Source organism: Netta rufina (genome assembly GCF_964035555.1).
Source record: "Netta rufina genome assembly, chromosome: 2".
NCBI classification, from domain to species: Eukaryota; Metazoa; Chordata; class Aves; order Anseriformes; family Anatidae; genus Netta; species Netta rufina.
The window spans coordinates 16006143-16022635 of record NC_140124.1 but is presented as its reverse complement, the minus strand read 5'-3'; the positions used below and the strand labels follow the sequence as shown (position 1 = coordinate 16022635).

The window sequence follows — 16493 nt, the reverse complement described above, 5'->3', positions numbered from 1 at the left end:
GTTCCATCTTCACAGGTAGTGACTAACTCTTGTCTTCAATCCAAAGGGCTACAGGCAAAAAAAATACATGTAGATTTTTCACTTTAACGTCCAGAGATCCCTGCTGTTGTAAGGACAGAATATAACTCCTAAAGACCTGGTGGCTGAAAAGACTGAAATCAAGAAAACAAGATTTAAAAGCTTTTAAATTATAGATAGTAAAGCTCCTGAATGCAGGTTGCGTATATGCACCTTCAAATGATCTACCAAATTGTACAGAAATACCAATTTAGCATAAAATCTGGAAGCACAGTTGGGACTGAAATTACACTTTTAGTCTGGTTTGCCATTTTATTCAAGACAGGGATTACTTCAAATAAACTGATTTATTTCTGCATAACACACAGTGTAAGGTAATTTGAGTATCTTCTTAATTTTAACCATTAGCAATGAGTATTTGCTGCTGCTAAGTTCCTCATACATTAATATTAAATGCAGTATTTCATAACCAGCCCGCATGTACCCATCTGGAAAGACAGTGGATGAATACATTTTCTATTCAACAAAACAAAGGTGAGCAAAGATTGCAACTGCTAACCAAAAAAAACCCACCACATCAAACAAACCTCTGAAGCAGTACATCTCACGAGTCAGTTTATCAATACAGCACAGTAGAACTGCACTTCAGTATTAACCATTATTGGAAAGTTCAATAATTCCTTGTTTTGAGACCAAACTAAAGATTGTCCATAAAACAGAAGGGTCTTCACAGTTATGATGACTCTGCCAATGATTACAAAGATCCTCCTTCCTTCCAAATAACTGTTTGCACAAAATGCAGTTATATCCAGCTTTAGACCAAATTTCAATCTTTTTGCTTGGTGTACCAGAACCGACATTTTGCATCTCCTTGGCTGCTTCACTGCTTCCTGACTGAGTCACTTCACTTTTAGATAACATATCAACATTATTCTGATGGTGAAAGTGTATCTGTCTTTTCAGTTTTGGCAAAGCATAAAACTCCTCCTCACGGGCACTGCATTTTGCTGTATGTCTTCTCTCGTTGCGCTGTTTCCAGAGGTGTGTTGCATGTTTGATGAGTTCCCCCCTAGCTCCTTTACTTCCTTGTAAAACCCCTTCCTTCACTCTTCCCTGGATCTCTTCTCCATGAGAGCACAGTAAATGAAACTTCATTTCAGCAAAAGACTGTGCGATGAACTGGCACCGACCACATCTGATCTGTAATTTAACCTCTCCAGGATTATGGAACAGGTCTTCCAAATTGCACTTGTTTCCCCTGTTAAAAACAAAAAACAAAAACCAAACTATTTCAGCATTAGCCGAAAGCATACACGAAAGAGCTGATAGTTTCTGTCCACGCAAGTTCCAAGAAGAGGTGACATCCACGAAACAGTCTTTTGATTAAAAACAGGCACTGTTGCTACAGTATCCCATTTATTAGGAACAGATAAAGAAAGAAATAAAATACTAATAAGGTTGATTAGGAAACAACTGAAGCCGAATGATATTTGACACTGCTGAGTTCAGGAATTGCCTCTAAAATGGCAAAATAATCTCTGTAAAAATAATCTTTTATGACACTAACCTTTAAAAAATTGTTTTTCACCTTTTATTAAAAGTTCAAGACTTAGTGAGGTCAATCCAAATACAACTAGCTCTGTGCTAGAAAAGTACAAACGAGTATTACCAGCAGCTGACTACTCACAGAAACTAACCTGCTTGTACTGATCGATCTGAAGTCAATGTAAATCAAAACCACGGGTCCCACCTCCCACTCAGAGATGGAAGCAATGAAACTTCAGAGCTCCTTTTTTTCTTTCTTTTTTTTTTTTTTTACCTAAAAGTTTGCACCACTGTTTAAAAAAGTTTAAATAGGTCATTTACGACTGGACAGCCCCTCTCACTGATTCAGGACAGCTCTGCAATGTAAAGGAAACAGACACAAGTAACAGCTGCATGTTCCTTGTTTAAGTTAAGGCAATCAAAACCAAACAACACAAAAACCTTCTCATGAAGTCTAGGGAAAGGACCACATATTGCTATTTATTAATACACGTTTGTTAATACACATATATCAATATACATTTGACAGATTACCCAAGAAAACAGATATACTAAATTATTCATTGTATTTCAACTCATAAGGCTGAAAGAAAAGCACTGATATTTCTTAGGTTCAATATGTGAAAAATTTTCCAACTTCCCATGAGTCCCAAAGAGTGGAACTATGCAAAGCAAAACACGTCTGGTCTGGTACTGAGGCATCAGGTTAAAGCACTGGGCTTAATAAAGTAATTCTAATAAAGTGTACTTCAATTAAAGTAAAGGCACAGTGGGGCAAACAAAAAAGCTAACATTTATACTGTGCCAAGAAAATTCACCTCGAATTCATAATGCAGAAATAAAATAATGCCCTATCCATCTCAATATGGTATATGCTAACTTTTTTTACTTGGCAAAGTGATTGCAGAAGCAGAGGTAATCAAGGCACAAGACAGATTAGCTCACAGCACTCCAGAGAAGGAAATGGGATAATGATATTTAATAGTGTAAACAAACTACAAGCTAATACTGGAATATGAATTGCTTTTCACTTATTGCAGTTGGTTTACTTATCTTCTGGGGAAAAAAATCACAAAATGGGTAGAGGTTCAAGATAGTGCAGATTAACAAAAACAAAACAGAACTGATTAAAATAGCTCTATTGGTGGTTTGGGTATTACTAGAATATATGCAAAATTGCTTCAGACATGCCAGTGTCAGTAATAATTTGTATTTTACAAATCAGCTGAAATACATTTTGGATTTGGAATTTTGATTGGATTCCACAAGAGAATATTTAAACCATTAGGAATCTCACTTGGGGAAGAAAACAAAAGCAAAACAAAACAAAACAAAACAAAAAAAAAGAGATGAAAAATCAACACTTTTCATCGTGGTGATGTGGTAATGCTTATGAATTTCCACTGGTAATCTGAAATCCCATTTTTATTAGCACTTAATCAGTGACAGCACTCACCTCTCTGTTGCTTCTTCTGCCTCTTTTATGTTTGTGTCTCTGCTCCTCAGAGCATCTTGCAGCTGCTGCTCACTACTGGAGGGCTCGGTGCTGATAACAACCCTGTGCACTTCCCTTAGGTGACCAAAATAGACTTTTGCATGGCCGAAAACTTTAGCACAGAATTCGCAGCACACAAGCTTTTTGGGCTTGCCTTCGTTGTGGTGAAGCTTCATGTGCGTGCTCAGGCTCCCGGAATGAATGTACGCCTTCCGGCAGATCCGGCAGCTGTAAGGCCGCTTGTTCGTGTGCGTGTTCATGTGGTCCTGGAGGTGGTGTTTGAACTGGAAGTGATGGTTACAAACCTGGCATTTATGCCACGGCTTAGGCACAGCTGAGTACGCGTTTCTGCCTAAATCAATAGATTTAACCGATGGAGTGTCATTATGCTTGTAGCTTAAATATTTACTGGCAAGTGAGCTGCTTAAAACAAGATCTTGCCCTAAACGGTCGGGAGACTTTGCCTCTATGACGGCTGCAGAGGTCAGCGGTGCGATAGCCTGCACAACCACCACTGGTTTGGGTCTAATACTACGGTATTTTTTCACCGCCTCCGCTTTTTTGTCTTCAGGTGGCTGCAGATCAGCTTTCACCCTCTCTCTTCCTTCTCGAAATTTATTAACGATGCATTTCCTTCGCTTGGTCTGGAAAGCCAATAAATCATCCGGGGCTCTTCTCTTCCTGCCTCTTCTTTTCGAGGGTGTACCATTCAATTTTTTAAGGCTGTCAACATCCACTTTATTGGATGGAGAGAACGTATTTTCTCGAATGGTTTGTTTGGGGGCTTGTGTAAATGGTACAGCTAATCGTTTATCAGGTCCTTTAGAAGGAACATGAAAGGTTTTCACCGAAGCTGGTGTCTTTTCACAGTCAGATCTTATCGAAGGGCCGGATACATTCATAACAGCAGTACTCTGCTTAGATTTACAGAACACTGAATTTTTCATCCTTGAGTAAGGCAAAATAGGAAGTTTTCCTTTTGGTGTTGATGGAGCCATCTGTATCGGACTGCCAAAAACTGCTGGTGAAAGGACAGTAACAGGATTTGCAGAATTTGTGGGTTTTTCCTTCAGTTTCTCAGCCATAACGAATGACTCCCTTGTGGTTTCAAGTGCCGCCTTCACAGAGTGCAGACTAAGTTTCATGGGATTACTTGAACTCACTGGCTTGTTCGAAGAGTCTTTAACTATAGATGGTCCAGAAACATTCCTGACAGCAGTTTTTGTCTTGCTCACCGAAGGAGATCCAGATTCCACGGAATTATTTTCACTTCGTAAGGTGGCAGCTGTAATTTCAGATGACTCACGGTCTGATAGCATCACTTGCTCTGACGAATCTGAACTAGGACGAGTTTCAGGACAGTCTTCAGCTGGGGTAGGCATGGGGGAAGTCTGCGATGAGACCTGTGCTTTGGTAGGAATCTTGTTCTGTGTACCCGAAACAGAGACGTGAGCTGGTTTCTTGTCACTCAGCAGTTTATTTCTCACAGACTGGTACCTCGGGATAGGCAGCTTTAGGTTTTCAGAAAGGGCCATGTTTGACGGCTGCATTGGCTGCGGTACGGCGGGGGTAACGTACGGCAAGGCCAGGAGGGAGAAAGTCCCCTCGTGACCAGCAAGCTGCATGACGGCGTAGTTTTGTGCTGGCACCATCAGAGGTTTAGAACCGGCAGCTGAGATTTTTGGTGGGTTTTGTTCAGGCACAGATGACTGGAGACATGAAACCACTCCAGATGTTAAAATTTTTGGTACCATTTTGGGAGCGATGGTCCTAAACTGACTTTTCTTCTGAAAACTTTGTAGTATATCCGATGTGGATTTGTGTTTATCTGTAATAATAAAATAATACAGACATGTAATAAAGCACATGATGTTTCGTTTTGAAAAATTACTGTAGCAAAAATAAAACGGCTTACAAAGGATACTATTACATGTAAGCTTATTAAAAATATTAAGCACCTAAATGACCGATAAATTAACTTTAGAATTGCAGAAGTCCTGTGGACAAAACAAAAATACTCCCTGAAGCAATGTGAATATACACATGGAAAAAAAAAAGTCTTAATCTAATTTTAAATGTATCTTCCATTCTAGATTAAAAACTACGTGACATTTCAGAATGTATGTGCTTATAAGCTGCTTCTGCCCTGGAAAATCTGAGCTAGCGCGGTGTCAGTATGCATCTGGAAGAACTGACTGGAAATGGGCAGTATTTAAACCTGTCATGATGCAGAAGTTTTCTGAGCACCTGCTCGATCACACCTTTTCACTGGCATCATGCTATCTGGCAAAGTTTCTTAACATTTAGAATTTGTGGGTTTTATGAGATACAGACTAAAGCTTACCTGATGAAGTTGTTAAAAAATTACTGCATTCAAATGTGTACAAAAGGACTTAGGATTTACCATTGCTAAAAACCCAATCACACACATTGTTCATGTTTTTATTGCCCACTAGAACTATTGTTGTATTAAGTTACTTTTCTTTTTTTCTTTTTCTTGGAATATGCAATTTATCTAAGTTATAAAACAGTTCTTTGCTGTTTCTACTTGCATTGGAAAATGTCACAAATGTTTGTAGTGGAGAAAAACATGAAGGTAATTAAGGAAAACAAAACAAAAGGAAAAAGGTGTAAGATTTAATCCACACTCAGCAGCAGAGATAAATGCTAACCTTCCACACACGCCGTAAAAAAGGACTTGATATATAGTTAAATTGAACTGCTACCATATCATATAACAGCCTCATTACCCGCTCTCAAATAAATTCAATTACCGATGCTTCCAGTTCTCAGAAACTGGGATAGGTTTTCTGAAAAAAACCAAGAATAACCCAACAATCTCTCTAAAAATTCATCCACATAGACCCCAGCCATAAATGCAATTTGGGAAGGCAATTTCAGGATTAAAAAATACATAAGAGAAGAACCACATGTGAATAGAATATGTCAAAATAACTGCAATGAGATAATTCCATAGAGATGTATTCCTTATTGTTTCAAAGCCTTGTATATACATGTATTTATACATTCCTCCAGACTTAAAGAGGTAACTGTGAATTAGCACCAGCACTGGAAACTCAGTGAGTTTATCTCAATACTGGATGTTCTTTCCAGCCCTTACGCAGCTCGCAGCGCACGCTGCCGGTTACAGAGCTATCGCATTTCATGACCACCAGTCCCGGACAGACCCACGTGCGCACACATGGCGTGCACATGGGCAGTAAACCCACCGCCTCCGGGGCACGCCAGATCGCTGCACAATCCCACAAACGGCCCAGCCCCTCCGCAGTGGGTCTGATGCTTCTCCAAAGTCTCTGACCTACAGCATGTTCGTACTGTAACTGTGCAGAGCGCGGTGCTTTGATCCTTTTATTGCTATCCACAGCATCAAAACCCAAGTCTATTATACATCACCTCGGTGCCCCCAATAAAGGGAAACTACCGGGCACCAACTGCACTTCATTCTGCTGGAGGCCTGTAGAGATGTTCCGAAGTTCCAGATATCCCACTGCACGCATGAAATCCTGCACAAATACGAAGAGATCCCTACATACGGGGATAACGCCAGGACTAGAAAGTTTGTATAACCCAGATAAAGCACAAACATCCTACTTTTATTCTCCAAAAGCTAGAAGCATGTGCTGTTTTTCACTAAGAACATCTATTTTGCTCATCTTCAATCACCAAATACATAAAGAAATCCTGATCTTTTTGACTGCTAAGATAGCACTGAGAGTTTTTCTGTATCTTCTTGTTGCTGCTTTTAAGGCAATGTCTTTAAGAGCTTCTGAGAAGTAGTATAATAAAATATATTAATACAAGTATTAGCCAAACTGCATTGGTTAATGTTATGTAAATGTATGAATATAAATATTAACCAAACTAGACCCTGAATTTCAAAGCTAGTTACAGGTCTCAATGCAGAAGATGATCACACAAGTGTATTTTTCTTTTAGGGACAGAGTCTGCTCTTATTTTCCAGATTATACTTGCTGTTTACTGATATTAAAGACTCTGTCCAAACCAGCAGCTATCTACCTTGCTGCTTTGATCAAGATGGAGCAGTTTCCTCTTCACATTTATTTGGCTTGGGCCTCTCCCTTTTTATTTTAAAATTTCTTTCATTGATCTGCACGAACTTTTCAGCAAAGCCAGGACTTCAGCAGCAAACTCCACGTGCTCAGGAAATGATGGAGAATTGCTGTGGACATGCTACCTCTATGAAGGTGCAGAAACGGCAGCTGCAGCACCAGGAACTTTTAGTTTGTGGTTAGGAAATATTTGTAGTAATAACGCATTACACTGGGTTTGAAAATAAGTATATGTTCCTCAAATACGTTGACTTGCCTACTGCAAATTCAGGCAGTAAAATCCCTTTTATTTAAGGATATACGTATTTCCTCAGTAGTCCACAAGAAAGCAGGAAAATCAACCACAAAATGTTGTTTTAAACAAGGTCCATTTGGATCAACGTTCACCTCTTGCAGTTAATATGGTGCTGAGCATTGATATAACTATTTCAAAAGGGATTTTTATACAAACTTTTCCAAGTGGTGTAATTTTATCATAAATACTTTTTCCAGGCAGGCCATGTTTGGTATCAGCCTTGACTACTTTTTTTTTTTTTTTTTTTGCCAAGTTTACATTAGACCGTTTAGTGCAGAAATATTCACTGCAGTGCCTCTGGTATGCAAGGGATACTCAGCTCTGTATTTCCCTCTCATCCCACACAGCTGCTGTAGTTAAACAGCTTAGCCAGTGCCTAAATATAGAGATGGGCTAGATGCAGGCTAGCTGTCTGATGATCGTTCAGGCTGTTAAGACTTTGCATGTAGAAAGCTAATTGGAAGACGGGGTAGAAGATTATTTAGCACCTTGGCTCAAGTAAAAGGACCCAGCTGATTCACAGCCTGGAGGCCCTGCTGAATGCACCCAGAGCATCTGAGTGTCACCAGTGACCTAAACTGTTTTTTCTCCCATTTATACTTAGCTAGAAGGTTCGACAATACCCTTCAGACACAAATCACTACAGTCATTCATATATTTGACAATGAAGATCTTGAATGACTGGGACATGCTCTGGCTGCCACTGTTCAAGCAGACCACCTGGACATTAAACACACATCTTCCCGTGTCATCCCACCTCTGTTCCACATCACCTTCCAAATTACATCCATCAGTTCAAAGGGCTCTTTTTTGACAAGGACTTGGCAGTTGTGGCCCAAGAACCTCCATTCCTACACGGACACATCATGTCTTGCAACTAAGAAGGGGATCTGGCAGCTAAGGGAGGCCCTGCATTGGCATTCTTAAGGATAAGCCTTGCTTTTAGACCACATTACTTCTACAGGCACATCACTGAAGGCAGCAATTTTTATACTTTCTCCAAAACAATTTCATTAAGAATAAAGGAAATGAATGAACACATTAGATTCGCTATCTGAATGATGTGAAGCTCACTTTAACTGATGTGTTTTCAGTCTTTCAAGCAGGCATGCACTTGGAGCAGTAGGTAGACACTTAAATAATTAAGTACGAGGTTAAATCAAATGCAATTCAATCCATTTGCTTTAAAAGTCTCTGCTGAAAGATTAATGGTTACCACACTCATACATGTGAATATCAAATCACTCTGATACTTGCAGGATGTCATAAGCTTTCCCCACTTTTAAATTATCTTAAAATTGTATAGGACTGGCCAATGATACACCAATAAAATTCAATGATGCAGCAAAGTCTCTGGTAGAGCCATGCTGGGAAGGGTTCTCTGGAGGAAGGAAAGCCTTCCACGGGGCTGCTGCTCATTCATGGCTCCCTTTCCTTTCCAAGTCATTCAGGTCTACTTTAGTCCAGCCTAGTTTGCTTCTTCTTGCAGTTCTTTCCATTTGTTCTCTCTATACGTACAACGTGCAACATTGCTGAACTCAGACACTGCAGAAAACATCAGAAGAAATCCTATTTTCCCCCTAGTCTGATCTACTTCAAACATTAAGAAAGTATCAAAATTTCAGAATTTAGAATTAACAGCAATACACGGAATCCCACTGTGCACTGGATGTTAATTACTTTTAAAAACCTTTGCCAGCCCACCTCATTTGCTCAGGGGTGTGCCTCATTTGCGTATGACGGGAAAAACAGAATACACACCAAAAAGATTTGTGGCATTTTACTCTGAGTTTATGTTGCTGAGGCTTTTGCAAACTTCAAAAGGAAGAATATCTGTTCTTTTGGAAAGAAAAAACTTGTAACCGCTTTCTAACACAGTAACGCAATCCGAGATTTATTTCTGTCAATGCCAGTTAATCACTCATTTCGCCAGATCTCCATACACACTAAATACCTGTGGATACTGTCTTTCCAGCACAAGTTTCTTGTTTTGGCTGACCCAGCACACTTTGTTGGACACTTTGTTTCTCTGCAGGATTAGCATGCAAAAAAACACCACCTGCAAAAGTGCTTCAGTCAGTTATAAATAGATTCCAGCAAGAAAGGAAAAAAAAGAAAAAAAGACAATATAAAACATTAACTTTCAGTTAGTGCATTAAGAAAGCTACTGTTTCTTGCTATTTGCCATCTTTCTATCCTCAAAAAATGTTTTAAAATCTAATATATTGCATGCTGATAACAAGGCAATCGTTTAATAGAGGAATAAAGCTGGTTGATGTGGTAAATAGATGAGATGCTTTAGCTTGAGTGGCATGGCAAATAGTCAACAGTACCAAAACGAAAAGCTCAGAAAAATAAAGTTTCTGTAACTTTACTGAGATTTTTAAACATAAAGGGCTAAATCCTATGCTCGCTGACACTTTCCATAATCTCAAACAAATCAGAAGAACTGCAGTCACTCTAGCTTGTGGCCTTCATAGAGTCATTAAGATTGGAAAAGACCTTAAATGATCATCTTTGATCATCTGGTCCAACCATTACCCTACACACCGGTAAGATGGGAGGCTGGTAGGAAAGCCCACACATCAGGAGAGCCCAACACGAAATACTCTGTAAGAATCAACATTCAGTTGTTTCTCTTTGCCAAATATTGACCATCTGGGTAGAAAGTTCCATTATGTGTTTTTGCCTCAGATACTTCATTAAAATTCATTTTAACAGAAAATGTCAGCCATCCCCAGGTACGAGAACATTTTTCAAAAATTCTAGTAATTTTGAATTAGAGAAAGACCTTACATTTGACACATCTTTCCAAAAAACTGCCCAATTTCAGCCCAAGTTGTAAGCTCTTGGCATAGGTTCAATAGATACACCTAGCACCTAACTTGTCCGATCACTCCCTTCTATTGAACGCGGTCCTGCTTCAGGCTGATGTTTTTTTTTCCTACAACTATAGCTTTGGGCCCAAAACCCCAAGCTGTAAACAAAGTAATGGCCTCTCTCTCATTAGCTCTTAATTGCTGGGCTCACACAGCATGAAAGAAACTAGAATCAAAAGAGGGGCAGCAGGAAAAGGAGAAGAAACCTAGAAATAAGATTTGGAAGGCGTCTAGGGCAAGGATTCAGGCTGTGGTAGGGAATTTTAAGCAGGCATAAATGGGTGAGGAACATTACTGTTACATGTGATTTGGAGAGGAGAAGCATTTAAACCACGGGGATAATCTTGTATCTTCTATTTCTCATCTTTTAGTGCTTGATTTTTAATGAGTCATATAATTACATCTACATAGGAGGCCTTTTATGCAATTTAAAATAAATTAGAAAAATAAACAACCTAAGTGTTCTAACACAAGGCTGGAAAACCACGGTACATCATTCGCACCAAGACTAAGACACAGAATGTACAAATACATCCAGAAAACGTGTCCTGGCATACCAGAGGAGGAGCAGGATGAAAAGAGCTTGTTATAATTCTGGAAGGGGAAATGAGACCTCTTAGGGCTATATATAATTATTTTTGGTTTTAGCTTCCATATAGTTTGCTAGTTGTGCACTAAGCGTTTTGCCATTTAGAAAGGCCTTCTTTGCCTTAAACTCTGCAGAGTTTATTATTTTCCAAATGCGTTTCAGTGCATTTCGAGAAATTCAAAGAGTAGTGGGACACTGCCTGGATTCCTTACGTAGTCTGCAAAAGACTCTCCTGAGCAGAAGAGAGTGTTTCGGCAATAAAGTTGCAAAATAAAAACATTTTCTGCCATTAACTTCATTAACGTGGACATTCAACGTTTTTCAAATGTGGGAATAAGCTAAATTGATTTTTGGCATAAACAGTGGTAGTCATGTTGGAGAGAGTTCACGCAGTGATCCAAGAACATGGGTTCATATTTAGGGAAGTTCTCTGGTTTCCTAATTCTTTTTTTTTTCTCCTGACAGAGATTCTTGTTGCACTAGCAACCACATCTCAATAAATGCCAGTGTTTATACAGATCTACTTTTCACTAAATCAGTACCTGACATAATTTATACCAAAAAAAAAAAAAAAAAGATGGAGAAAAAACCAGTAATCCATTCTGTATTCCCAGAACTGTTTTCCTTTGTGTTTGAATGTACACAAAGGAGTTGCTTCATGATTTATGATTTCTTTCTGCCAATAGTCTCACCAGCATCTTGGCCGCTGTGCCCCTGTCCTTAAGGAAAAGTGTAATGTGAAACAATAACTATGCAGAGCAGATCTGTTAACCAAAAGTTAACAAAACAAAAAATTATTGCATCTAGATGCTGTATTAGCAGCATTAGCTACAATACTAATAAAATTGTTTTGCATTTCTCATAGATTGGGATTTCTAACTGTAGGGTTTAAATGTTCTGTAGCAGTCTTGAACATTTACCTCTTTGTATTATTCCAACACAGGTAACTTTTAAAGTTTGCAGAAAAAAAAACTATTTCTGTGGGGAATAGCTAGCGGCCAACAGCTTTAAGGTAAACTTTGGGTTTTAATGTAAATTGATAACCCACATCTGGGTAAATCAATATTCAAAAACAACATCTTATGCAAAATGTGGGCAAAAACATAACTCTTATGTTATGAGAGGTTATAACATAACCTCTTATAACACAACCTCTTATAAAAAAGCCATTTATGTGCTGCTGTATAAAGGCATAAAGTCTTGAAGTCTTTCCTAAATGTCAGAACACGCGTAACAGATTTTTAAACACTCATTTGCAATTAATTTTAAACCCGTTTATTAACAGATCCGTATGTTCTTTTAACACCTCTCATACTGTGTTTGGGAAATTCAAAAGCTTTCCTTTAGTGTTTTTTGTTTTTTTTTTTTGAAGACAGTCTTTCAATTTATAAGTTACAGATTTCATACTACGGTTAACATAATTAATAGATTTTAAATAGATCACAATATTTTCGTATCGAGAAAGCAAAACTGCCATGAAGAGCTAGACGTAAAGCATCTGTTATTTGTAGTAACTTTATCTGCAGCTGACAAAATCACACATACCTTTTTCTCTCTAACGCAATAAACATTTGGGAATAATGTTTGTGTGGATAAATCTACGGGCTTCAATGGTACCCAGCCTCCTCAACCACAAACAAACAAAAACCAACATCAAAGATGAAAACATTGGGTCTCCTCTGTTAAGGAAGAGAACACCTTTTCTGAGAGATGCTGTTTCATACGCACATCATCAGAGAGAGCGTGTTTCTGCTTCTATATGCCTCTAAACTAGTTTCAGTAATCAACCATGTCAAACCTAGAGTGTGTTATCCAGCAACCATGCTGCTCTGACATGGCTCAGTTAAGCAGAAAAGAAATGATTTTGGTAGTAATGCAGTTCCAGTGTTTTATCTTTGTTCTTTTTGCCCAGTCCTGACATTCAGTGGAGGATAGCATCCCTGTAGATCTGCGAAGCCAGGCTTCAGCGATGCAACCACCTGGGGGAACTAATTGTTCAGAAAACAGATAAAGGGAGGGATGCAATCACTGGTCATAAGCTCGTAATTCATAAACTTTCAATCACATTGTCAATATTAATTAGGTACTCTAAGAGGTGGGCACAAACATTAGTTTCAGAAGACTAACTGGATTTTTAAGTATTACTTTCCGGGAGAACTGCCAGTTGAAATTTCTTTAAGTGAGCGTCAAGAAAGATACAGATCTAAACAGTGACTCTCATTGTGAAGTTGATGTCAGATGTAAAATACTTTTTAAAATGACTATCAAGATGTCATCAACCTGGACAAAATCCCGATATGCCTAATGTAAGTGGTAATTAATAGACTTTATTTTTTCGTTAAGTGCAGGAAACATTAATGACCAGGTCTGATTTAAAAAAAAAAAAATGAAGACAGAATTCTTCAGAAACTATGCAGCACAAAAAGGTCAAGTAAAACCATTTTATGAATAAGTCATGAAACATCTTCTGACTAGACTCTTGCTCCCCTTTCAAATAAGCTGAGACCAGAATCAATCTTCTTACTGGGAGCTCAACCCTTCTCCTTTCCCTCCATGGGACAGAAAACACCTACTTCTGATTTCAGAAACGGAATTGAGATTCTTATTCCACAAACTTTTTTTTTTCTTCCCAAATACTGATGTTCAAATGGAGAGCACAAGAGTGAAATTGTTACTCGTTTTTTAGAATATCAATTTTTATGTGAAAATCAAGAGCCTTTATTTCTGAACACAGCCCTGTGTAAGACAATACAAATGATTAATTCATCACTTTGTCTTATGGATTGCCTGTAGAGCAAACTTATATTACTTGAGACACTAAAAGCATCTGTATGGTGACTTCTGTATTACAAACCTTGAAAAGTGATCGCTCACTGAAGATGATCAGACAGGGCCCGGTCTATTTTCAATCTTTGAGTATGAACAGATATTATTCCCCCAATAAATGACCAGAATACAGCACACGTTAAACTTAGATGATTGTTGGAGAGTAGATTCTGAGGGATTTTGTAAACAGTTCATTTCTTTTGAAAATGACCCGAGCCATTTAACTTTTTGAATGGAAAATCTCTATCTAAGGGTTTATTTGGTCTAGGTGTCCCCTCTCTTCTTTTTTTTCACAATCAAAATTTCTCCAGAAGATGACTCTATGACATTGGCTGAAATATGCAAAAAAACATTGTCACCTGTAATCAATTCCACTAATCTTTATTTTTGTTTTAATCTTTAGAGGATCTCCAGGATCCTTTAAACAGATATGGATTGTTGGTGTTTTGTTTTTTTTCCCCAAAGACAAACAAGCCCTGTAAAGCAAATGAAACAAACATCTTCAGGAAGACAATGGTCCTCCTGACTAAGACATTACTTTCCATGACGCAACATTATCACTTGCTGCAGAACCTGAATGTGGTCTTTCTGGCAGTAGGATGTAGCAGAAAATATTTAAATTACAGCACCTGAATGCTTTTTTTTTTTTTTAATCCCTACGTGAGTAAATCAAATTGCAATGCTTATTGACATTACTATGCTTGCCCATCCTAGCTCCTGTGTTCCGTAAGGCAGCGCTGGTTCTCAACAGCCCACACTGGCCGTGCTGTAAAGGAATTGACTGAATACATTGCTAAGTGATACTGCATCAGCAAGCACTTCTGATGGGTGCCACCTCGCAATGGAATTAAAACAGGAGCGTAGTCACTAGGCAGGTGGGCCAAAGACGACATTCTGCTGTGTGCAGAAATTTCAGATTAAATTCCAAACTGAATTCATGCTTAGCTGGAGCGCTCACTGTGCTGAAAGCAACGAGACGAGACGGCTCTTGTGAACAAAAGGAGACCCTGGTTGCACGAGTCCAGCAGAGGGAGTCGGACTTAACACAAAGCTGCCTCCATCCATCCCTAGAGCTGGGCAAGTCTGTGGTAAGCACTGAAGTTTATCTGAGCCAGTGGGGTTTCATTTATTTATTTATTTAGGTGTGCAACTCATGTCAAGTAGCCTAGGGTAATTTTCAAACCTGTAGGCTAGCCTACAGATCTAATTATTTTGTGACACTAAATATGGCTTCTACTGAAAATCCCAAATGTCATGAAATCTTAAGACACGGCCTTTATACAACCTTCCAAAGCGCTATTAGCATGGCAAAATATTCTACTGTGCGAACCTTTCACCCAATGTTTTGTATAACCTTGAGAACGTGTGAAAATCTTAACGCAAAGCTTTAAGGCTTCCTGTTAAAATTAAACTATCTTCTGTAGCTGTGGCATAATTCTTCTGCAAAATTGTTTTTTTAAAATAGTTTAGTGATTGTTTTAATCTAGTTAATACCCTAAATATGTCTGTGTTACTAAACACACCAGTAAATATAACAGATGCTTTTTTTTCCACAAACATCTGAAAATAAACCACTGTTACCAACATATTTCTCATCCCAAGCAATACCCTGAAATCTTTGTCAAACTTCCTTGCTTTCATCATTACTCAGCTCATCACACAAACCATCTGCATAAATAAAGATGTAAGCATCTGCTGTATGGCAAATGGTCTCAGGGGCAGATGTTTTTATCCTTGCATTCATGTCACTGGCTTGGATACATTATTTGAACAGATGTACACAATCTGAAAGTGTCGTGTCCCACAGTGAAATGTCTCCAACTGCTTTCTATCAAAGTGCATAAATGCTATTTGCACCTGCATTTATGTTAATGATAAAAAGGCAGCAGGGGTTCCAGCAAAGTGAGAGTTGATGCTAAGAAAACACATTTACATGGTTAATTGAAGTTTGAGATCTTCTAGCACCAAAAGACCATACTAACACTGATATATGGTGTATTAACCTATACAATGACTTCTTAATATGATGATTTTTTTTATTAAAATAAATATATATAAGGAGCAAAACTCCATCAGCCTGTTAGCACACTCTTTCAATGTATACTAAAAAAAAAAAAGTATTAAATCAGTTCCTAGATAAACCAGGACAGCCTTCATTTTGCATAATTGTACAATATACACAATTATTTCACATTAGAATCATTTAGAAGTGTTTTATAAATCTGACAGAGCCATTCATCCAAAGGTATTTTAGTCCTCTAAGGCTCAATAGTATTTTGTGTCATTACAGAGCAAGATAAAAAACCCCAGCACTTGCTCAAAAGCAAATATCAACATGGGTGTGAATGACAGGATACATTTCCATGATGATTGAATTTTTTTCCTAGCAATTATGAGATCTCAGAAGTTAAATATTTATCATTATTCAGAAAAGTGCATCTCTTTGCAGTGTTTCACTTGATCATTGTGTACATGATCATCACCTTATACAATTATTTTAAGTGGAGGAAAATCCATGTCCTGAAGGGGTGCGTATCAAATGACAGAACTCCTGCTATTACATGACAAATGGCAGCAGCGAAGGGTTTATGTTGTCACTCAAAGAACTTGCACTAACCATTACTTCCACACTCAACTGAAAAATAACAAGCACTCACAGTACAGAAAGGCTGACAAAAACGCTATCCTGAATGTAACTAACTGATGGATAGGTTCTACTTCCAATGCCATTCATTTTCAAACCTTTTATTTGTAA

At 38.3% G+C, this 16493-nt stretch overlaps 1 protein-coding gene across 1 annotated transcript in view; it reads right to left on the bottom strand.

Moving 5' to 3' along the window:
* Window positions 1–226: 226 nt before the first annotated feature.
* Window positions 227–16493, bottom strand: part of ZNF438 (zinc finger protein 438) — a 45991-nt gene continuing 29724 nt past the window's right edge. Inside the window, exons 5-6 of the mRNA XM_084282325.1 lie at window positions 3020–4886; window positions 227–1276 (exon numbers count right to left, since the gene is read on the bottom strand). Coding sequence (XP_084138451.1) covers window positions 670–1276; window positions 3020–4886 — 2474 coding nt within the window. The 3' untranslated portion in view covers window positions 227–669. The remainder of the gene's footprint in view (window positions 1277–3019; window positions 4887–16493) is intronic.